Source organism: Gadus morhua, chromosome 4 (genome assembly GCF_902167405.1).
Source record: "Gadus morhua chromosome 4, gadMor3.0, whole genome shotgun sequence".
NCBI classification, from domain to species: Eukaryota; Metazoa; Chordata; class Actinopteri; order Gadiformes; family Gadidae; genus Gadus; species Gadus morhua.
Window position 1 is genome coordinate 21,700,834 of NC_044051.1, and position 18,688 is coordinate 21,719,521.

General features: G+C 42.3%; 3 protein-coding genes across 4 annotated transcripts in view; all 3 read left to right on the forward strand.

The window, feature by feature from the left end:
- Nucleotides 1-1,558: 1,558 nt before the first annotated feature.
- On the forward strand, nucleotides 1,559-6,018 carry prdm12a (PR domain containing 12a). The gene is made up of 5 exons (XM_030355573.1): nucleotides 1,559-1,883; nucleotides 3,409-3,599; nucleotides 4,194-4,349; nucleotides 4,682-4,796; nucleotides 4,906-6,018. The coding sequence occupies exons 1-5, from the start codon at nucleotides 1,664-1,666 to the stop codon at nucleotides 5,457-5,459; spliced, it is 1,236 nt and encodes a 411-aa protein (XP_030211433.1). The 5' UTR covers nucleotides 1,559-1,663; the 3' UTR covers nucleotides 5,460-6,018.
- Nucleotides 6,019-6,952: 934 nt separating this feature from the next.
- On the forward strand, nucleotides 6,953-9,697 carry exosc2 (exosome component 2). Its single transcript, XM_030353115.1, has 9 exons — nucleotides 6,953-7,138; nucleotides 7,385-7,486; nucleotides 7,580-7,625; nucleotides 7,750-7,839; nucleotides 8,024-8,089; nucleotides 8,224-8,292; nucleotides 8,647-8,823; nucleotides 9,239-9,367; nucleotides 9,501-9,697. Exons 1-9 carry the CDS (start codon nucleotides 7,011-7,013, stop codon nucleotides 9,579-9,581), a joined length of 888 nt encoding a protein of 295 aa, XP_030208975.1. The 5' UTR covers nucleotides 6,953-7,010; the 3' UTR covers nucleotides 9,582-9,697.
- A 69-nt stretch (nucleotides 9,698-9,766) lies between these two features.
- Nucleotides 9,767-18,688, forward strand: part of abl1 (c-abl oncogene 1, non-receptor tyrosine kinase) — a 28,818-nt gene continuing 19,896 nt past the window's right edge. Inside the window, exons 1-2 of one of the 2 annotated variants that reach the window (XM_030353113.1) lie at nucleotides 9,767-10,583; nucleotides 11,432-11,715. In XM_030353113.1, the coding sequence (XP_030208973.1) occupies nucleotides 11,589-11,715 (127 nt within the window). In that variant the 5' untranslated portion in view covers nucleotides 9,767-10,583; nucleotides 11,432-11,588. Of the gene's footprint in view, nucleotides 11,716-18,688 lie in introns of both variants that reach the window. The other variant, XM_030353112.1, reaches the window with a different exon arrangement.

Genomic DNA, 18,688 nt, shown 5'->3' on the forward strand with positions numbered 1-18,688 from the left:
ATTTGTGCAATGAATGCAATAAATGTAAATCAATCTAGATGAGAAATCCCATTCACACACCAGAGATATTTATTGGGAAAAAGGAGACCGATGTAGGAGGAGCCCAGTCATAAAAAGCAGCTGTTTCACAGTAATCTTTTTTCGTGCCCTGTCACTCACCTTGGCTTTTCACACTTATCTGCGCTCCAAGAAACTCTCGTCTATTGTATTTAGTTGTGCCATATCTTCTTTCCCATTACATTGCCATAGTCCATATTCGTCCAGAGAGAACTTGCCCATTTCTTCGGACAATCCCCCTTGTAGTCGTTGGAGTGAAAGAGGAGTGCATGGATGTCAAATTGGCCTCAGAACACCATGAAAGATTGATTTGCAGCACTTTTCAGGCCCCTGACATTACTGGGAGGGGAGCTGAATAGGAAACCCGCGAGCCCGCGATGAAATAAAGATGTCCTCTCTGCTGGAAGAGGAGGAAAACTACCCATTTAGCCCCAGTCCATCAAGCCCGGAAAATAGGCAAGAGAGGAAAAAACACAGAGGACTGTGACTATTGAGAAGAAAAGAGCCGTATATACTCATCTAAACGTTGTCACAATACCGGGGCACTAAGAACAGCCATGAATAATAAACCGCTTACCTCAGGGCGGCAGAAGTGAACCACGTCCAAGCAGCTTTGCATTTTTTGCATGGGAACAATGCTGTAAAAGCACGCTGGCCTTGTTTCTATTCTGCTGTTCCCGCGCTAACTCCTCACAAAAAATTAATATTGCCCCCACTTGAATAAGAAATGCCTGAGAAAAAAACTTGGGAGCTTCTCCCAGAACCGATGACATCATTTTGTTGACAAACCCTCCGGATCCTGTTGTGAGTCCTCAGCTCTGGGCCGTTGGCTTCTCCCCAAACGATCACTGTTAACATTTAGATGAGATAATTTTAAAGTTGTATTTTGAGATGCAGGTATTACGAGGCATTTTAACGATAAGGCAACAATGAGATAAATAGCGATATTTGGTGTGGCTTTTATTCAACAGTTGTATGCATTTAATTGAATTACAACATCTAAAACTCATTCCATCCACACATCATGTCAGCGCGCTGCGTTTGATTTACAAAAAAATAAAAGCCAATGTTGTGGACCCGTATTGTTTGTTGAAGAACTCTCTCTCTCTCTCTCTCTCTCTCTCTCTCTCTCTCTCTCTCTCTCTCTCTCTCTCTCTCTCTCTCTCTCTCTCTCTCTCTCTCTCTCTCTCTCTCTCTCTCTCTCTCTCTCTCTCTCTCTCTCTCTCTCTCTCTCTCTCTCTCTCTATCACCCCTCTCTCTCTTTCTCCCCCCCTCTCTCTCTCCCCCATTTCTCTCTCTCTCCCCCCTCTCTCTCTCCCCCCCCCCCCCCCCCCCCCCCCCCCCCCCCCCCCCCCCCTCTCTCTCTAACACAGAGCGGAGCGAGGGGCCTGGGCGTTTTTCCTAGTGGTGCAACAGGAAGGTTCAGGCGATAAGGGGAGTGTCATTAATAAGTAATTAGACAGGGGGTCACACAGCCACTTATATAAGAGAGGCTCGCCGCGAGGCACCACAACATTCTCCAGCACACCGTCGGAGGGGGAAGGACCGGAGCCCCTTTTACGCACACAGCCTGTACGTTCCATTTAGCAACAGACGCATTTGAAACATGGGCTCCGTGCTGCCAGTCGATGCTCTGGTGCTCAAGTCTGGATTTAAGTGTCAGAGTCACTCGCTGTCAGACATCATCACCTCCGACATTCTGCACAGCTTCCTTTACGGGAGGTGGAGGAACGTGTTGGGGGAGCATCTGATGGAGGAGAGACACAACACCATCAGCCCCAAAACAGCCTTCACGGCCGAGGTGCTGGCCCAGTCCTTCGCTGGAGGTAAGACCCGACGTCTGCACACGATATCTGGCATTGGGCCAAAGTTGTGGACAGTTTACTTTGGTTCTGGATTAACTTAGTATGTCGCCTGTTGCCAGATACACGCGTTAGGTTGTTTAAATGTTATACCTTGGATCCTTAAGGTTTTAGTCTATTCAGTTTCAACATTTATAAATAATTATTTGTGTAGACTATATCTATTATTTAGTTGCAGGAATACAATTTAGGCCTTAATATAAGAATATATGACGTGGTTTTTTTTATGTGCAGGCATGGCTTATGTGACAGAAACGAAATATCAATTAGGCCTAAATATAAAAATGCTGCTTATTGTAATTATATTATTTAAATTGGATTTAGGCATATAGATAAATTGTTTATTTTCTATGCTTTTTTTCCTGTGTTATTCTCTAATTTCGCACTGTGCGTTGTTCGACTCGGGTTCTCGGGAGCTGCTTAGCGCGTAACCGGGGCCGACCGAAGGATGGAGAGTATTAAATGAATTTGGTTAACTTTGTGCTTGACCTGGGAAAGTTTCCACTTAAACCTCGCGGAGAGAAAGGTCCCCTTTCTTTGAGATGTCCTGGGTTTTTCTCGGGCATTCATCAATCTCCGGCCCGTCTCTCTCCTGCGCTGGCAGCTATGGGGCTCCCCAGCCTCCCCTTTCTCTGGCCTGAAGAGATGCTGTTCCCCGCATAATGCACCGTGAAGGCTAATTCTAATGCTATTCATAGCATGTCAACCATCTAATCGCCTTTCCATTTTTTTGTTTAAGAAATTCCTTGGTCTTTTTTTAACAAGTCCAGGTTTCATTCACTGCAAATTTATTGCTACAAAGTTCTTAAAAGGATAATGAATTTGGAATTAGCCGTTTCTTTTGCAGTGCGCTTTAATGAATATCACATCTGAAGCATGACAAATTGCTGGACCCTTGGAAATAGAAGACCATTTAACCCGCGTTTGGTCAGTCTTTTCGCAGTCCACCCCCAGAAATATCTTTGATTTCAACATTTAAGAAGCGCATGAGAATTTTTTTCTTTCTCGTCTGAATTCGGATGAAAACGCTTTCGGAAGGGGGTTTCTCTGTTGAAAAAAAACGTCCACTTCACAGGGCCTATAGCTAATCGAATTAAACGGGGGATCGGGTGTTCAGCTTAATATTTGGACAAAATAATATCCAGTCCATTTACCTCTTTCAGGACTTTTCTAAAATCCCATTTCCCCCAAAAAAGCTCCGGGGCCTTTTCACCCTGCCGAATCTCTCCGAATCTTATTCACACAATCTTCATTTAACGGTTTAAAGGTCATGAGACCTTATTATGTCATGCCAAATTAAATAAATAAATATATACATGTAGGCCTATGTATAGGCCTATTTAGGCCTTTATTTATTTATTTTTGTTTTAAGATAAAAAACACGTTTACGAAACGTAATTCAACAAGTTTACCCTACAGGCCTGTTGTAATAATTATAATAATAATAATTGTAACGCTAATATTAATGATTTCCCTTTTTCTCCCCCAGAGGTGCAGAAGCTGTCCAGCCTGGTGCTGCCCAGCGAGGTGGTCATCGCCCAAAGCTCCATCCCCGGCGAGGGCCTCGGCATCTTCTCCAAGACCTGGATCAAGGCCGGCACTGAGATGGGCCCCTTCACGGGCCGAGTGCTGTCCCCTGAGCACGTGGACCTGCTGAAGAACAACAACCTCATGTGGGAGGTGAGCTACGACCCTCCCCGACTCAGAACTTTAGAATCTCAGACAGTTTGATTCAACAGGCTGCGTCTGACACCAGCAGGTATAGTTTGTTTGAATCAGAATTAGAATCAGAATGACTTTTATTACATCTCATTGTACAAGTAGGCCTACACAAGAGTGGAATTATTATGCTGGGTTCTTCAACAGCCAGCAGCAACATTACAAGATAAAGTAAATAAAGATAAGTAAAAATAAATAAATAAATAGAAGTAGCAGCATAGATCCCAATAACAAATAATAATAATAATAATAATAATAATAATAATAATAATAATAATAATAATAATAAACATAATAATAATAATAATAATAATAATAATAATAATAATAATAATAATAATAATAATAATAATATAAAATAAAGTAGGCTAAGCCTACTGTGGTAATAAGTAACAATAATTAATGAGGTGTAAATGTATGTTATTGTATAGTGTAAGTGTAAAATGTTTTTTGGTGTTTGATGTCAAATTGTCCAAAGTCCATCGCCCACACTAAACACTGTCTCCAAACGTCCTAACGAACCCACTAACCCTAGACTTGCCCCCTCCCTCCAAGGTTTTCAATGAGGACGGCTCGGTGCGCTACTTCATCGACGCCAGCCAGGAGGATCAGCGCAGCTGGATGACGTACATCAAGTGCGCGCGCAACGAGCAGGAGCAGAATCTGGAAGTTGTGCAAATCGGCAGCAGCATCTTCTACAAGGCGGTGGAGGTAGGCGTCTGCACAACTCTTATTTTCTAAAACTGCATACAAAAGGTTCCATCCGAGACTAGAACGACCCGCATTATAACTAGTATGTAACAAGATGAACACACCAACACTATGTGTATTGTTGAAATGTGTTGTAGGCTGCCAACGACAACAACGGGCAACGTGTAGCATGTGGCTTTTTCAGTAAACAACCTCTGTCTCGCTGTATAACAGCGTAACCTGTTGGCCAGGGACGGGAACGGCAGATACAAGGTCCCGACGCACTGTGCTTTAAAAACCTCTTCCTAATAGTAACTTTGTTTTTTTTCTTCTTCTTTTTATTTTTTCCCCAGACCATCCCTCCCGACCAGGAACTCCTCGTCTGGTACGGTAACACCCACAACACATTCCTGGGCATCCCTGGTGTCCCGACCATCGAGGAGGAACAGCAGAAGAAGACTCGAAACGGTGAGACATTTTCCAATCTAGGGGATACTTCACTGTTAGTCGAATGTCTTCTCAACTTGTCCAGTTGAGTTAACGTGTGTCTAACATGTGTCTTAATACATATTTCCAGAGGACTCTCATTCCTGCGATGGCTCCACCTCATCATGCTCCCCATCCTCCTCCTCTTCCTCGTCCTCCTCCTCTTCCTCCTCCTCATCCTCCACTCTGCTAACCAGCAGTGGTCGCATGCGCTGCGTGATCTGCCACCGGGGCTTCAACTCGCGTAGCAACCTGCGCTCCCACATGCGCATCCACACGCTTGACAAGCCCTTCGTCTGCCGCTTCTGCAACCGCCGCTTCAGCCAGTCATCCACGCTGCGCAACCACGTGCGCCTGCACACGGGTGAGCGTCCCTACAAGTGCCACGTGTGCCAGAGCGCCTACTCCCAGCTGGCCGGGCTGCGCGCGCACCAGAAGAGCGCCCGGCACAAGCCTGCCGCGGCAGCGGCGGCGGTGGCCCTGTCGGACCAGCCCACCCGGGCGTCCCCACCTCCTCCTCCACCCCAGCTCACGAGCAGCATGAGCAGCAACCTCCATCACCCCCACCACAACCACCACCACCGTCACCCCCAGATACCCATGGTGCACCACCACCACCACCACATCCCCACCTTGGTGCTCTGATCACCCCCACCATGGTGCTCTGATCCCCCCCACGGAGACAGAGTTGTTCGAGACAACATTGCACTTTAGGGCTGTAGGCAGTGACAAAGAGGAGGAGCTGTCATGAGAGAAGGACCGATGTGATACGTCCATCGGTGGTTCAAAACATTCTAATTGGTTGCCTTATTTGTTTTCCAAGTTTGTTGTTTTTTATTATTTCTAATTTCCCCCAAAAAACTAAAACGTATTTGATCGATTCATTTTACGTCCACGCAGTATAACAACTCGGGAATATTTTTTAAGATGTTTTTGTACAGTCTATTTGGTATTCAAAATGTGTTTATAAAAAAGCATATGAAATATGAGATATTTTTGAATTTTAAATCGTCTTTCCCAACTCAGGCAAATTGTACATTGTTCCAAACTGAAGGAAGGAACAGGCAGCAGATGGTAGAAGCCCAGTGTAGTGCATTCATATCGCATCATTCCACCACGTGAAAAACGGTCACTTTATCTTTGTACAGTCTGCATTCGGATTGCAGGATTAATGGCATTTCAAAACTTTATTGTAATGTACATATGAATGTAAATATATTTGTGCTTTCCTATATTTTAAATAAATCATGATATAAACAAAAAAGGTGTGTATTTCATCATGGAAGAGAATAACAGGAAATATAAAAAAAGACGAGAATTTATTCAACACGCAGCAAAGAACTTGGAATGATGTATTGTATGATTGATAGTCATACACAGTTGTATTGAGAGATTAATTGACGTGTGTGTGTGTTAGATAGGCATTATTTATGATAACTATTTGGATTTACATCAACACCTTTTAACAGGACAAACAAACACTTGTCTCTTCATCAACCAAAGTATAATTTAGTTATTTTTCCAACAACGACAAAATATGATTGATTTTCCATTGTTAAGTGGGTTTAATGCTTTGAACTGATCATTACTCATGAACTGATCATATATTTTTTACTCTATATTATTTAGTAAGATATGAATCTCTCTCTAAATGTATAGATTTTCTTTAATCTCTATAATCTTCATTAATTAAATATGTTAGAGGTTAAAAGATACAAACAGAAAATAAACAAACGTGAATTAACGTTTAAAAGGACAGATAAACGTCCTTTTTTATTTATTTAATTCCATGGCGTTAGCCAAATAAGCACACGTGTAGGCTTCCTCTCATTAATACTTACCTCAAAAAAAAATGTTGCTTGTGTAAAAACACAAAGTGTTTTTGTCATAAATATAAGGCTACTGTGAAGCGCCTTTGAGTTCCACTAGAGGTCACCAGAGAGATGAACAAGGGGCCGACGGGAAGACACTCGAGCCACGGTAAAACTAACGGATGTTAATTGTTGCTTTGGTTGTTGAAGTTGTGGTTTTTTATGTTGAAATATACATTTTTAACGATTTACGATTTACAAAAATATGTAAATAAATAAATGCAAATGTTTAAGTACTTCAGGATGTTGACGTCGCTTTGCGGGATTGCGTCACTCTCAAGCGCCAATACAACTCATCTGAGGAACACTTAACGGAGGCATAAGCATGGCAGTGGACATGAGATTGCCAACTTTTCGCAGTGATTCGCGCTCTGTTTCTCTTTTTGATCGTAAAGGGAGTAAAGACCTTGTCGTCCCAGGGGATGTTATCACAACAGATACAGGCTTCATGAGGTTCGTAGCAATTAGTAACTTATATACGTATGGTGATGGATGGAGCTGCTAACATTATCAGCTCCAATTCCTTTTTTTTTTTTTTGGCACGTACCTGGACGATGATAATCTGATGTTTTCTCCCTAATTTCCAGGGGCCATGGCACGTACCTGGACGATGATAACCTGATGTTTTCTCCCTAATTTCCAGGGGCCATGGCACGTACCTGGACGATGATAACCTGATGTTTTCTCCCTGATTTCCAGGGGCCATGGCACGTACCTGGACGATGATAACCTGACAGCTTCAGTGGCCGGAGAGGTAGAGAGGGTAGACAAACTGATCTGTGTGAAACCTCTAAAGACCAGGTAAGTGAACCATTGGTGATTGTCCTACATATGTACTTAGCTACCAGGGCATGATACTTGTACTTTGGGTTAAGTCTCCATTTTAAACCACAGATTCAATGGAGAGGTTGGAGATGTCGTTGTTGGTCGAATCACTGAGGTACATTTCCTCTTTAATTGTATAATTTATAATAACAAAAAAGGTTTGTGAGTTAGTGTGGTGGAACGTTATATATGTACTGTCATGAGCTGTCTCAAAGTGTTGTTTGAAAATGTGTTTTCAGGTGCAACAGAAACGGTGGAAGGTGGAGACAAACTCCCGCCTGGACTCAGTTCTTCTGCTGTCGTCGGTCAATCTGCCCGGTGGAGAGCTGGTTAGTCGCTCAACTTGTAAAACACATATGAGTTACTGTACTTGGGTTATTTAGAGGCAGAGTTTTATGGAGAGCTAGAACATTGAAAAGTCTATATTGTGATCTTGAGGGGCAGATTTGGACAAGCGGGCTTGGGTTAGAGAAAATAATGATGTCATCGTTGGCTGGTTATTTATTCACTTAGAGACGAAGATGTGCAGAGGACGAGCTGACCATGAGATCATATCTCCAGGAAGGAGATCTCATCAGTGTAAGCTCCCGTTCCTTCACTATAAACCACGATATGATAAAGTAGTGTACAATATACTGTTAAAGTTGTCATGCTGTATAGGTGTTGTTCCAGCCCCTGACTTCATAATCCTATCTGCTTGGTCTGTTTTTCAGGCGGAGGTGCAGTCGGTTTATGCAGACGGAGCACTGCTGCTCCACACTCGAAGTTTAAAGTATGGAAAAGTAAGTTGTTTCAATTATAGAGTTATTATTTAATATTGTAATTCAATGAATCCATAAATCAATCTGCATGATACAAACTCTGTTTTGCAAATAAATTCATGAGTTGAACTCAATACAAATTTCCCACATATATGATTTTCTGGATTCATTTCCAACTTGGATGTTTATAACTTCTTTTGGTATTTATGTTTCTCTCTTGTAAAATGTTGTGTGATAAAGATTTTTCATACAGACAACACTGAATGCAAAGTAACCCCTGATTTACTATTGAGCCACTGTAAATAAAATGAGTCCTTGTTTGAGTATATCAAATGAAACACAAATCTATCCTTTTCATGTTCTCCTCACCGTTAGCTGGGGCAAGGAGTGCTTGTTCAGATCTCTCCATCGCTGATTAAAAGACAGAAGACTCATTTCCACCACCTTCCGTGCGGAGCCTCCATCATCCTGGGCAACAACGGCTTTGTGTGGCTGTACCCCACCCCGGGCCAGCAGGACGAGGAGGCCGGGGGCTTCTTCACCAGCCTGGAGGTGAGGTCCTGTGAACCACCAAAAATCATCCCCATCAAAGTCATTATATAATAGCGAGCAAAACCAAGAAATGTTTGATTAAATGCAAGTAGTTTCAATGTTATTGACATGTAGTGGGACCAGAATGTCTGGTTTTGACGTTGGGATAAAATGATATCCAGATGGCTGATATCGGTTTGTAATATTGTTTTTGGTAGATGGCGGAAAATATTCGGTCCCATGCTGATGAATTTATATGTAAAGAAAAATAAATATGATGCATACAGATCTATGTTGTTGTTGTTGATGTAATGACTCTGTAACAAATACAATATCTGCCAGTAAATTCACATCTGTGGCAGTATATGCAGTAGTTTAGCGTTAGGGTTAGTAGTTTAAATCCTTGCAATGACCTTCTGTGTTCTCCTCCCTTTAGCCCATCTCCCTGTCTGACCGGGAGGTGATCTCCCGACTGAGGAACTGTCTCCTGGCGCTGTCGGCACATAAAGTCCTCCTGTATGACACCAGTGTGCTCTACTGCTATGAGGTCTCTCTGTCACAGCAGGTGAGGGATCCAACACTCGCTGGACGATTTTGAATAATAATCCACTTGTCTTTTTGTGCTCCAAAATGTTAAAACCAAATTGTACCAAAGGTCAGGTCACTTATATGCATGTCATGTTGACTTGTCTCCGCAGGTCAAGGACATCCTGAAACCAGAAGTGATGGAGGAGATAGTGATGATGACGCAGCAGAAACTCGTGGAACACGAGGGTTAAACATGGACCCTCTGCCCACATCATATCTCGGATTCATTGTCCCAAAACTCTGCATTCTGAGATTGGGAAACCACTCAACCCTAGATGACCAGTAATAAATTGTTATTCCAATTCAACATGTGCTGAATTTGGTTGATGACCAGAAGTTTTCAAGGATATACAGTTTTGAAAGATAATTTCAAAACAAATGAATCGTGTAGGTTTTTTTTATGTATGAAAACGATTTCTCTTTCCTGATTTGTTTGTAAGCAATATATATGTTATCATTTAATGCATTTGTGAAACGTGAAAAATCTCAAGAACTACAGAAATCAGTTTTTACTTTTTCCAAGAAATATTAATCAATATCGGAATTGCTTGTTTGTTTTGATAACCATTTACAAATTCAAGATTTTACTTTGTCACTGTGGAGCCACTGTCAGGATGCACATCGAATCATTGATGCAATCCCAAGATCCAATGGATTCCAATGGCTAACAAAAATGTTCCCACCGCGCTCCAGGCGCACACGGTACTAGCCCACGCACGTTCTGTGACGTAGAGCGTAGCCCCGCCCACATAGTTCGCTAAACCAGCATATGGAAACATGGCGGCCCTGGCGACAACTATTCGGCCAAACTTTATCACTTATTTACACGTGAGTCGAATGAACACCTTTTAGACCCGAGAGGGTTCTCAAGAATAGTTTGTCAACTGTATACGTGGGGAACGTTCTGCACGAACAGCCCACACAGCGCTGTAGCGGACCCCAGAGTGGCTACCCCCGAGCCGAGCCGTGATTCGGGACCGGGTGCCTGGTCCGGGGCTCCGCAGGACGGGGAGAGGGGACACGGAAGTCTGCAAACTAATTGAACGCTTGTGTTTGATGGTCAGAATAAAACTGCTTCTTCATGACGGGATGCTGACATGTTCCAAGGGATATCGCCATGGTTATACATGGTTAGTGTCTTGATGGCGACGCATCGGTAGCCAACTGTTGACTGTTCCGAAGTGCCTTTTAAAGTGAGTCGCGGTGCATACCTCCAGCTAACGTTAGCTCCTAGTGCTATCCCCGTTATTAGCTTTAAGTAGCCCACTTCGCAATAATGTAAACAAATGGTTGGTTTTTAATTGTCTTTTCATATTATTTAGTCAGTACACAGAACTAACTTAATCTGTGTTTAGGGAATGTTTTACAACTTCAGATGTGGCCACCATCAGCAGGGATTTGATATAGCGAGCAGAGATGTAGTTTTCTTTAATGTAGTGTTTTTTTCAGGGTTATTTATTAAAAGCTATAGTTATTAAGTCCACAGCTCTGAATGCCATACTTGCCAAACAGCCAAACTCTTCACATTTGTAAGTATGATCTGCAATGCAGCATTTAGCAAAATCTGTTACCTTTACATGTTTATTTTATTGATTATATAGAGAAAAGTAAAGAATAACGTTAGTCAAATCCAATAGCAAAAAACTTGGGCAACCATGGGCAATTTAGAACCAGCATTGCAGTATCTGGTCCTAAATGTGACTATGTCGAAGCAGAGTCACTCCTGTAGCGGTTGTTCTGTGTCACTGATGGGTATTGCTTGGTAATTGGCCTTTCCTTTACTGTAGCTATATTTCAACATTGTGCAAAAGTACTGTGCTCTTATTTTCCAAAAGCCATGTCTTTGGAGAACAGGCATTCATTCCTACCTTACGCTCATCCCGGTCTTGAATGCATTTGCACTCTTGGAAAGCCATACAGCGGTCGTGTCGGACATCATCCCTGAACCTGGATGCTTTTCTCCCAGATGCAAAGACTCAGTAGCCCTCCTCCTCTATATGCCACTAATGTTTGACTAAAAAAGTACAACCACACCGTGCAGGATTGATCCTCACTACCTGGACCCAGGAGAGCCTAGACCAAGCCAGGGAAGGAACTTTGGTTTCCCCCAGAACCCCCCCCCCCCGGGCCTAGTGCCTGTCAGACTGTGAGCAGGAGCGCAGGTTGGAGTCCCGGCTGCCGCCTGGCATCCTGCCCTTATGGGGCAGCAGCCGGGGAAGTTTGTCGGGGAACAGAGGAGACCCAGTCTGCCTGCCTTCATCAAGAGCGGGAAGAGGGAGTCGTCACGCCATGGGCCTCACCATTGTAACGTGTTTGCTGTGCATGGTAAGTGAAAGCTTCTGATCCTGATGCATTACTGTATACAGAATAACCTCTTTAAATCTCTCTTTATTGCCGGTTTTAATGTTCCTCTGAGCTGTGCTCTCAAGGGGGTTCATTAGACTTTACACAAGTCAAAGAGTCTATTAAAATGGACTTCTATAAACTACAGTATTGCCAATTGCAGTGCTATTGCAATACTTTTACTCACTAACACTCGACCACTTCCTTGAGATAACCGGAGCAGTGTTTATGCTAGTCAGAGCCTGAGCTTATGGTAAAGGCCCCAATACAGCCCGCAAAGCTGTGTCAAGATAATCTTTAAAAGTACTGATTTCACTCATTAGCCGTATATAAAGAAGAAGTAATGATTTCTTCTTCTTTGTATACTGCTGAAGTGCGATAACTGATGTTTCTAAAATGGAACCCTTAAGTTCCATCCCCTGAGGATGAAACCGATGTCTGATAATTAAAGTTGATGCTTCAGCGTTTTAAAGACATACTCTCCAATCAATGCCATTGTAAATACGGTTTATCCGTTCATCCTTGGCAAAGTGGAACGTGACACAAAATGGTAAAATATAACAGTGTTCAATGTACATCACTAAACACGGTCGTCAGGATAAACCTAATAATGATCCATAAATTGATTTACACCCTTTTTGTGTAATTGGAGCTGTATTTACCATCACCCCCAACTACAATTTGCTGAGCAGGATGAGCTATAAAACGGGATGCGAGTCACAGCACAAGCTGAGGACAATGTCAGCACATGCTCAAAGATATTTGCAGTTGCCTAGCTCTTCCTGGTGAGTATAGCATGGGACTGACTAGGCTAGAGCTATAGGCTAGGCTAGGCTAACCAGCGACATGAGCATTCTCACCCGGCAGGTTTTGATCTTTACTTGCAGCCGCTTGAGAGAAAGACAGAGGCACTGTTGGGCAAGCAAAGACCTGTCCTGCATCTGGCCTTGGGCCCAGGTGCCTAAACTGTAAAGTATAGTTGGGCTTTCTCTCTCTTGGTTATACAATGGTTCAGGTTCAAGACCTTGTGTCTTCTTAGCCTGCGTGGCAGACTGTAGAGTATTATAATATTTAGTTAATAGTGTTTATAGCAGTAGTAGTCGTATTTTAGTAGCTTAAGTCATACACACATTATTATAGACCATAAAGAGGCAATGATTTCTTAAAAATGTGTATTAATGTAAATCGCCATAATCTAATTATGTAATTTTAGTGCACACCAATAGGTAAAACTAAATAGAAGTAGAGTTAGACTAAATCCGACGGTAGGAGCGTAGAAAATGTTGTCAAAACCCACTTCACACTAGAAGTAGAAAGCCTGTTTTTTTTTTACAGGGAACTCCGCCATTAAACTTTACTTTCTTATCAACTTTATACATTTTAGTGAAGAAATATTACCCAAACATTTTTTAACTGTAAAAATATGATGTTAGTTGATGTTTGTCTCAGTAAAGTGGCAGGTCAATAAACCATACCATTTAAAATAATGTAAGTGTTCCGTCCCTATGCATGATTACCGGTAAACGTTTTGTAACGGATGAAGAAATTAATGTGCTGTTAAAGTGTTTTTATGTAAACGGTAGTGATCCTCATTCACTTCCTGCCGTCAGCTGGAACCGGCTGACACAAGGAATAGGAAGTGAGATTAGGATTTGAGGATTGATGGCCGAAGGACAGAAAGCTCTGTTTTGAAAACTAAAATTGTGATGTTTTAAATGTACTAAGCAATAATGATCATGTTGTGATCCAGTCATTAACCTAACAATAGCAAACAATATGCAGTGGAACAGTTTTTCTGAAGAACTGATATTAGTGTGTATTGGCCTATATTAAGTTTGACGGAGATAAAATGTCAATGTTGGACCAGCCACACTATTAAAGAGGACTGGAATCAACCCATTGGACTGCATTGTTATTTAGCTATCTAGATATTTAGGTTAAACTAATTTACTAATGAGTTGTTGCTGGATGTTGCTTAAACGGATGGACTGATGTTATGTTATTATGTTCACAAATGTTGTTTAAAATAAACGATTATAGGATTTTGAGGGTGAAGGGCCAAGGGCAGAGAATAATGCAAATCGTGTTATTGCATTGAAGGAACAATTATGAAATGTTTGTTTAGGATTCAAGCAAACCTGTGTAGTTGTTATCAATTTGTCTGTTCATTGAGTGGGTTTCTGTTGACTGAATGTTTAGTTGGAGCAGTTGATAAGGAGGAAGAATGGAATAGAACCACCCACTGCTCTGCTTTAATGAGCTACAATAATGCCAGTTTCTCTTTAAAATATCTTGCAATAAACAGCACAGAAAATATTAATAGTACAGAGAAAATTGCTCCTTTTGCACTTCAGCGTCTTCTACAAGCTAAGTAAAAGTCTTGGAGGTTTGGACAATAAGGAGTTTGACCTTTCCTTACCAAATGTCTGTGTGTGTGTGTGTGTGTGTGTGTGTGTGTGTGTGTGTGTGTGTGTGTGTGTGTGTGTGTGTGTGTGTGTGTGTGTGTGTGTGTGTGTGTGTGTGTGTGTGTGTGTGTGTGTGTGTGTGTTAATGGCTACAGTATTCGTGGCTGAAGTGGCAGGCAGCAAGAAGACTCCTTTAAAACATGATTGATGTGCATCACCCTGTTTGAAGGAAAAAGGTTTTAGGGTCTAGTTTATAGAGCTCATTTATTTGCATCATTCAAAGGAGGTCACTGACTGTTCAAATTAACAAAACCTGTATATTTATCTTTTAATTGCTCAGAATTAATTATGTCTTACCAGTTACCATATCTAGTCAATTAAACTGAACATGTAAAGTAAAACAGACTATTGAACTGGAGATAGATGTTCACTTTCATTGGTCTAGATGGTGTTTTTTTTTTTATTTATGAAGGGGGTTCTAGGCGGTATTGTCACTTGGCCGCACTTGATTGAGAGGTTGGTGAGCGATGGTTTTTCAAAGGGTTTTGGTTGCACACTCCCTCCGAAGGTGTTTTTGATAATATCAGTTGAAAGTGTCTTTCAAGAAATCGAAACACATTTCTTTCTGTCTAATGCGTCATCAGAGGAAATTGTAACCAAATCAAGCAAGCCACTAGCTACAGTCAAAGTGTTCAACAGAGTACATATTTCACCTGTACCGTTTCAGTATTTGTAATCCGCTGCAAGATACAGAAGAATCACGTCCTCTCCGCAGATATCTTCTGGCTCGTGACTGTTTTAGCCAGTGAACTAACATAGGTACAGACATGGCTACATTAATGCAGGAATCCAGTGACCAGCCACAAGGACAATAGTGCCCTCTTGTGGATATTAGATATTGATAAACAAACTGCCGTGTGTTTGTTTTATGTTTTCTTTACAAAGCTTTGCGCTACTATTGCATATTTAACAATTATTCGCCAGAGGCGAAGTGAATAGTGGGGAATAGGTGTTCCCCACCATTCACGGAGCCTAAAGTGAATAATTGTTTAGTTTATACTACACGTGAACACTCCAAAAATAAACAAGATTACACCTTTTGCCGGGATTTTTTTGTTTTTATTTGCATGACGAGACGACCGTCATGCGATAAAAAAAAACTATCCAGAGTTTGAGAACTCAATCATGGGATATTGCCCAATATTGCATACACTAAACACTTTTATATCCATTATCCAAGATATGTTTTGATTATGCAAGGCTTTGATTGCGCCGTATGAACTTAACTTGTAACGTCATTACAAGTCAACTCCTTATTCCCAATGGGTAATTCTTTAGTGCATTTATTTTATTGTCCTTTTTTTTGAGGTATTTGTGTTTGTGTCTTTGTTTGCGGGACTTTGTGGAATCGATAAAGTCTAGACACTAGAGCTACCCCAAGATCCCTGTGGGTCATGGAGACATGGAGGAGGCAGGGTCTGCCTTTTCAGGCGTCTCCACTGCTGCTCATCTAGGCCAGCTGTTGGGAACCTGGTGGTTACAGCCTGGCAATGGCCAGCCACGTCGACACACACACACACACACACACACACACACACACACACACACACACACACACACACACACACACACACACACACACACACACACACACACACACACTGCTAGAGACAAACAACAAACAGAAAAACGCAGAAAGTTTGAGTCTGTTTACAGGCTGCTGAATTTTAACTCCTGAATTCTTTATCTAGTGTGTGTGTGTCTGATTGCAAAAGATGAGATTAGTTATGCTGAAGCAGTCAATATTTTGATAAGGTGGATGTTTCAAAGGCTAGGTGTGATTAGGATGATGCCATCCGTTTCTGTTTGAGTGGTTTCGGTATACCAGAGGAGGTTTGAGTAAGGTTCTCTATTTTACAACGGGACAGAGTTGAATATAAGGCAAGACTCAGTAGTGCAGTCAGGAATGTGACCTCTTGCACATTCTTCTTCTCTCAAATAGTAAAACCCCTCTTTCTTCTCCTCCTCCCAGGCCATTGAACTTTTTACTTTCTTTCTTTTATTTTAGCTTTCTTTCTCTCCGACCTCACAAACAAAGCATGATCACTCAATGCCATTTCAAATCTGCACTTAAATGGATATTACAGGGGTGAAAAAGCTATAGTAGACTGTATGAAAGCTACATTTAGTTGAGTCTTGGGGTAGAATTTGTAGATTCAAGCCTTACAAGTGGCTTTAGTTCCAGGAAAGACAAATCACACGGAGCATCCTAATGTAAGGCTACCTTTGAACCTCAGGTTGTCACTGATTGGAAAGACTAGGAAAGGGGCTCTTGGTGTTTGTGTGTGTCTGTCGTTGCTCTGGTGTTTTGCTGGTTCATGAAAGCCCAGGCAGATGCAGCTGTCCAACACACATAGACAGACCGACAGACAGACAGACGCACAGTGTTATGGCCACATAACAGAGCTCAGGAAACTCAAAGCGTTGTGAACACAAGCGTAAAGTCAGAGTGGAATGTTGTGTGGGAGCCTGCTGCCACACAACAGACAGAACCTGTTTCCCTCTCAGGGTGCTAGCAGGCACCCCAGACGCAGCTGTTGTCTCCGCACAAAACCTGCTACCTAGAATGTCTATGTAGGTAATAGTCAAATTCTCACCATTTACGGCATGCTCGGTCCAGAAAGTCTTTGTACAGCAAATCTCTGTTTGGCGGTAATTAGGATTGTGAGGACTTCTATTCCATTTCAGATTTTGACTTGCATTTTGTTAAGAAACAAGATACCATTTATTTGGGTTGTTTGACATCGGTATTGTTCCCTGATCCTCTAGAGCTAAACAATTTTCAGTTCTGCCTCAGCACTTGCAGGCATCAAAGGCAATTTTCATGAATTAAAATCATGTAAACTTTTGATAGTCAGCTGTTCGACAGCTAAATCCAACATTGGGTTCTATTTTCCTGTCCAGCTCCTATAGGCTGCTGATCTTCTCCTGTCCCCTTTGTGTTTTGCTAAGCTCCTCTTCATAACACTGTACGAGGGAGGGGGCTTGCTATGCTCACTGCATCTGGATCCACTTTAACACAGTTCAGCTCTGGCTGCTGCACTCGTGTAGCAGTACACCAAACTCACTGGTGTTTGCATCCGTCTATTGTCCCTACATAGATGACTACATGGGCCTTCGCGGACCATGATATCTGTTGGAATTTAAAGGTTACAGTATTCAATACGCACCAACTGACAATCCTGCCAGGTAAATGTAAAACAGTTAATAAACATCTCAAAGTCAGCTAATAAAGTCAGTCATTGGTCATAATAATTGGTCCCCTGCTTGGCTATGTGGCCAAGAGGGTAAATAAACTCCACCTATACATCAACCCATATTGGGTTGAAGAAATAGAGTGAAATCGATATACTGAAACTTACATGGATTTCATGGAGAAGGATTTCATTGAACAATTTTCAGAATTTTGATGCACACCTTGATAAACCTTAGCAACATAATTAGAAGTAAATCACAGGTTTCTGTTCCTCGTATGGAACAGAAATCAGAGTATGCTCGTATGGGCTCCATCTCTGTTGTTTGTCTGATCTGCTGAGTGCAAACAACTGGAATCAGTTATTAGCTGTCCACGGCTGCCACCATGGCCTTCTTAACAAATTTGAAAACCTTGTTTTAATGCTCCTTAATGACAAAATAATCTTTCAGTAATGGTAGCAACATAGCTGTAATTATTTTCCTTGGCAGCATTACATGTGTAACACCTTGAGCTTGCATGTTGTCCTGTGTGACGTATCACAGCGAATACTTCCATTTTCATTCTTCCGTTCTCTGCATGTGCGCCTACTGCTGTTGACTACATTCCTCTCTGGGCCCCTAGAACCCCACTGTGAAGCACAGGTGCAGGCTTACTGCACAATTTATCTGGCTCAGATTGTCCCGTCTTGTCACTGTCATTTAAGGTGTGTGTGTGTGTGTGTGTGTGTGTGTGTGTGTGTGTGTGTGTGTGTGTGTGTGTGTGTGTGTGTGTGTGTGTGTGTGTGTGTGTGTGTGTGTGTGTGTGTGTGTGTGTGTGTGTGTGTGTGCAAGCAATATTGCTTGCATCATGTCATCTTCAAATGACTAGTGTCAGTCCCAGTGTCTGCCATGTCCAAGACTTACGACCATGTTCCTGAATTAAGTATAAGTGTCATTCCTAGCCCTGCAAATGCTTAGGTCCTTCCCCTGGTGGACCCCACGTCTGCGTCCTGCTGATGGCCATGCCAAGAGAAGTACTATGCAGAACCCTAAACCCTCTCATCCAATCTATTCTTCAGTTTGACTGAGACTCTCTGGCTGCATTCTCCTGAGCAGCCTGAGTAAACAACCCCATGCACACTCCGATCAGTTCTGTCTGGGTCCTGATTGTCTGACATGCCAGGAAGCTGTGCTGATGTGGGCGGTGGTGGCTGCCAGGCACAGTTGCCAATTCGAGTGTGGTGGTAAATGCACTCATATGAACACAGCTGGGTAGCTCCCTCTCTGTGTATCACCCTTCATAATGAGATAGCCCT

Bases quoted from the DNA above. Each gene is read 5' to 3' on its own strand.
- exosc2 (XM_030353115.1), top strand. From the start codon at position 7,011: ATGGCAGTGGACATGAGATTGCCAACTTTTCGCAGTGATTCGCGCTCT. The intron at 7,626-7,749 runs GTACATTTCCTC...ATGTGTTTTCAG, and splicing joins TTGTTGGTCGAATCACTGAG to GTGCAACAGAAACGGTGGAA. The intron at 8,293-8,646 runs GTAAGTTGTTTC...CCTCACCGTTAG, and splicing joins GAAGTTTAAAGTATGGAAAA to CTGGGGCAAGGAGTGCTTGT.
- prdm12a (XM_030355573.1), top strand. From the start codon at position 1,664: ATGGGCTCCGTGCTGCCAGTCGATGCTCTGGTGCTCAAGTCTGGATTT. The intron at 4,350-4,681 runs GTAGGCGTCTGC...TTTTTTCCCCAG, and splicing joins TCTTCTACAAGGCGGTGGAG to ACCATCCCTCCCGACCAGGA. The intron at 4,797-4,905 runs GTGAGACATTTT...ACATATTTCCAG, and splicing joins GCAGAAGAAGACTCGAAACG to AGGACTCTCATTCCTGCGAT.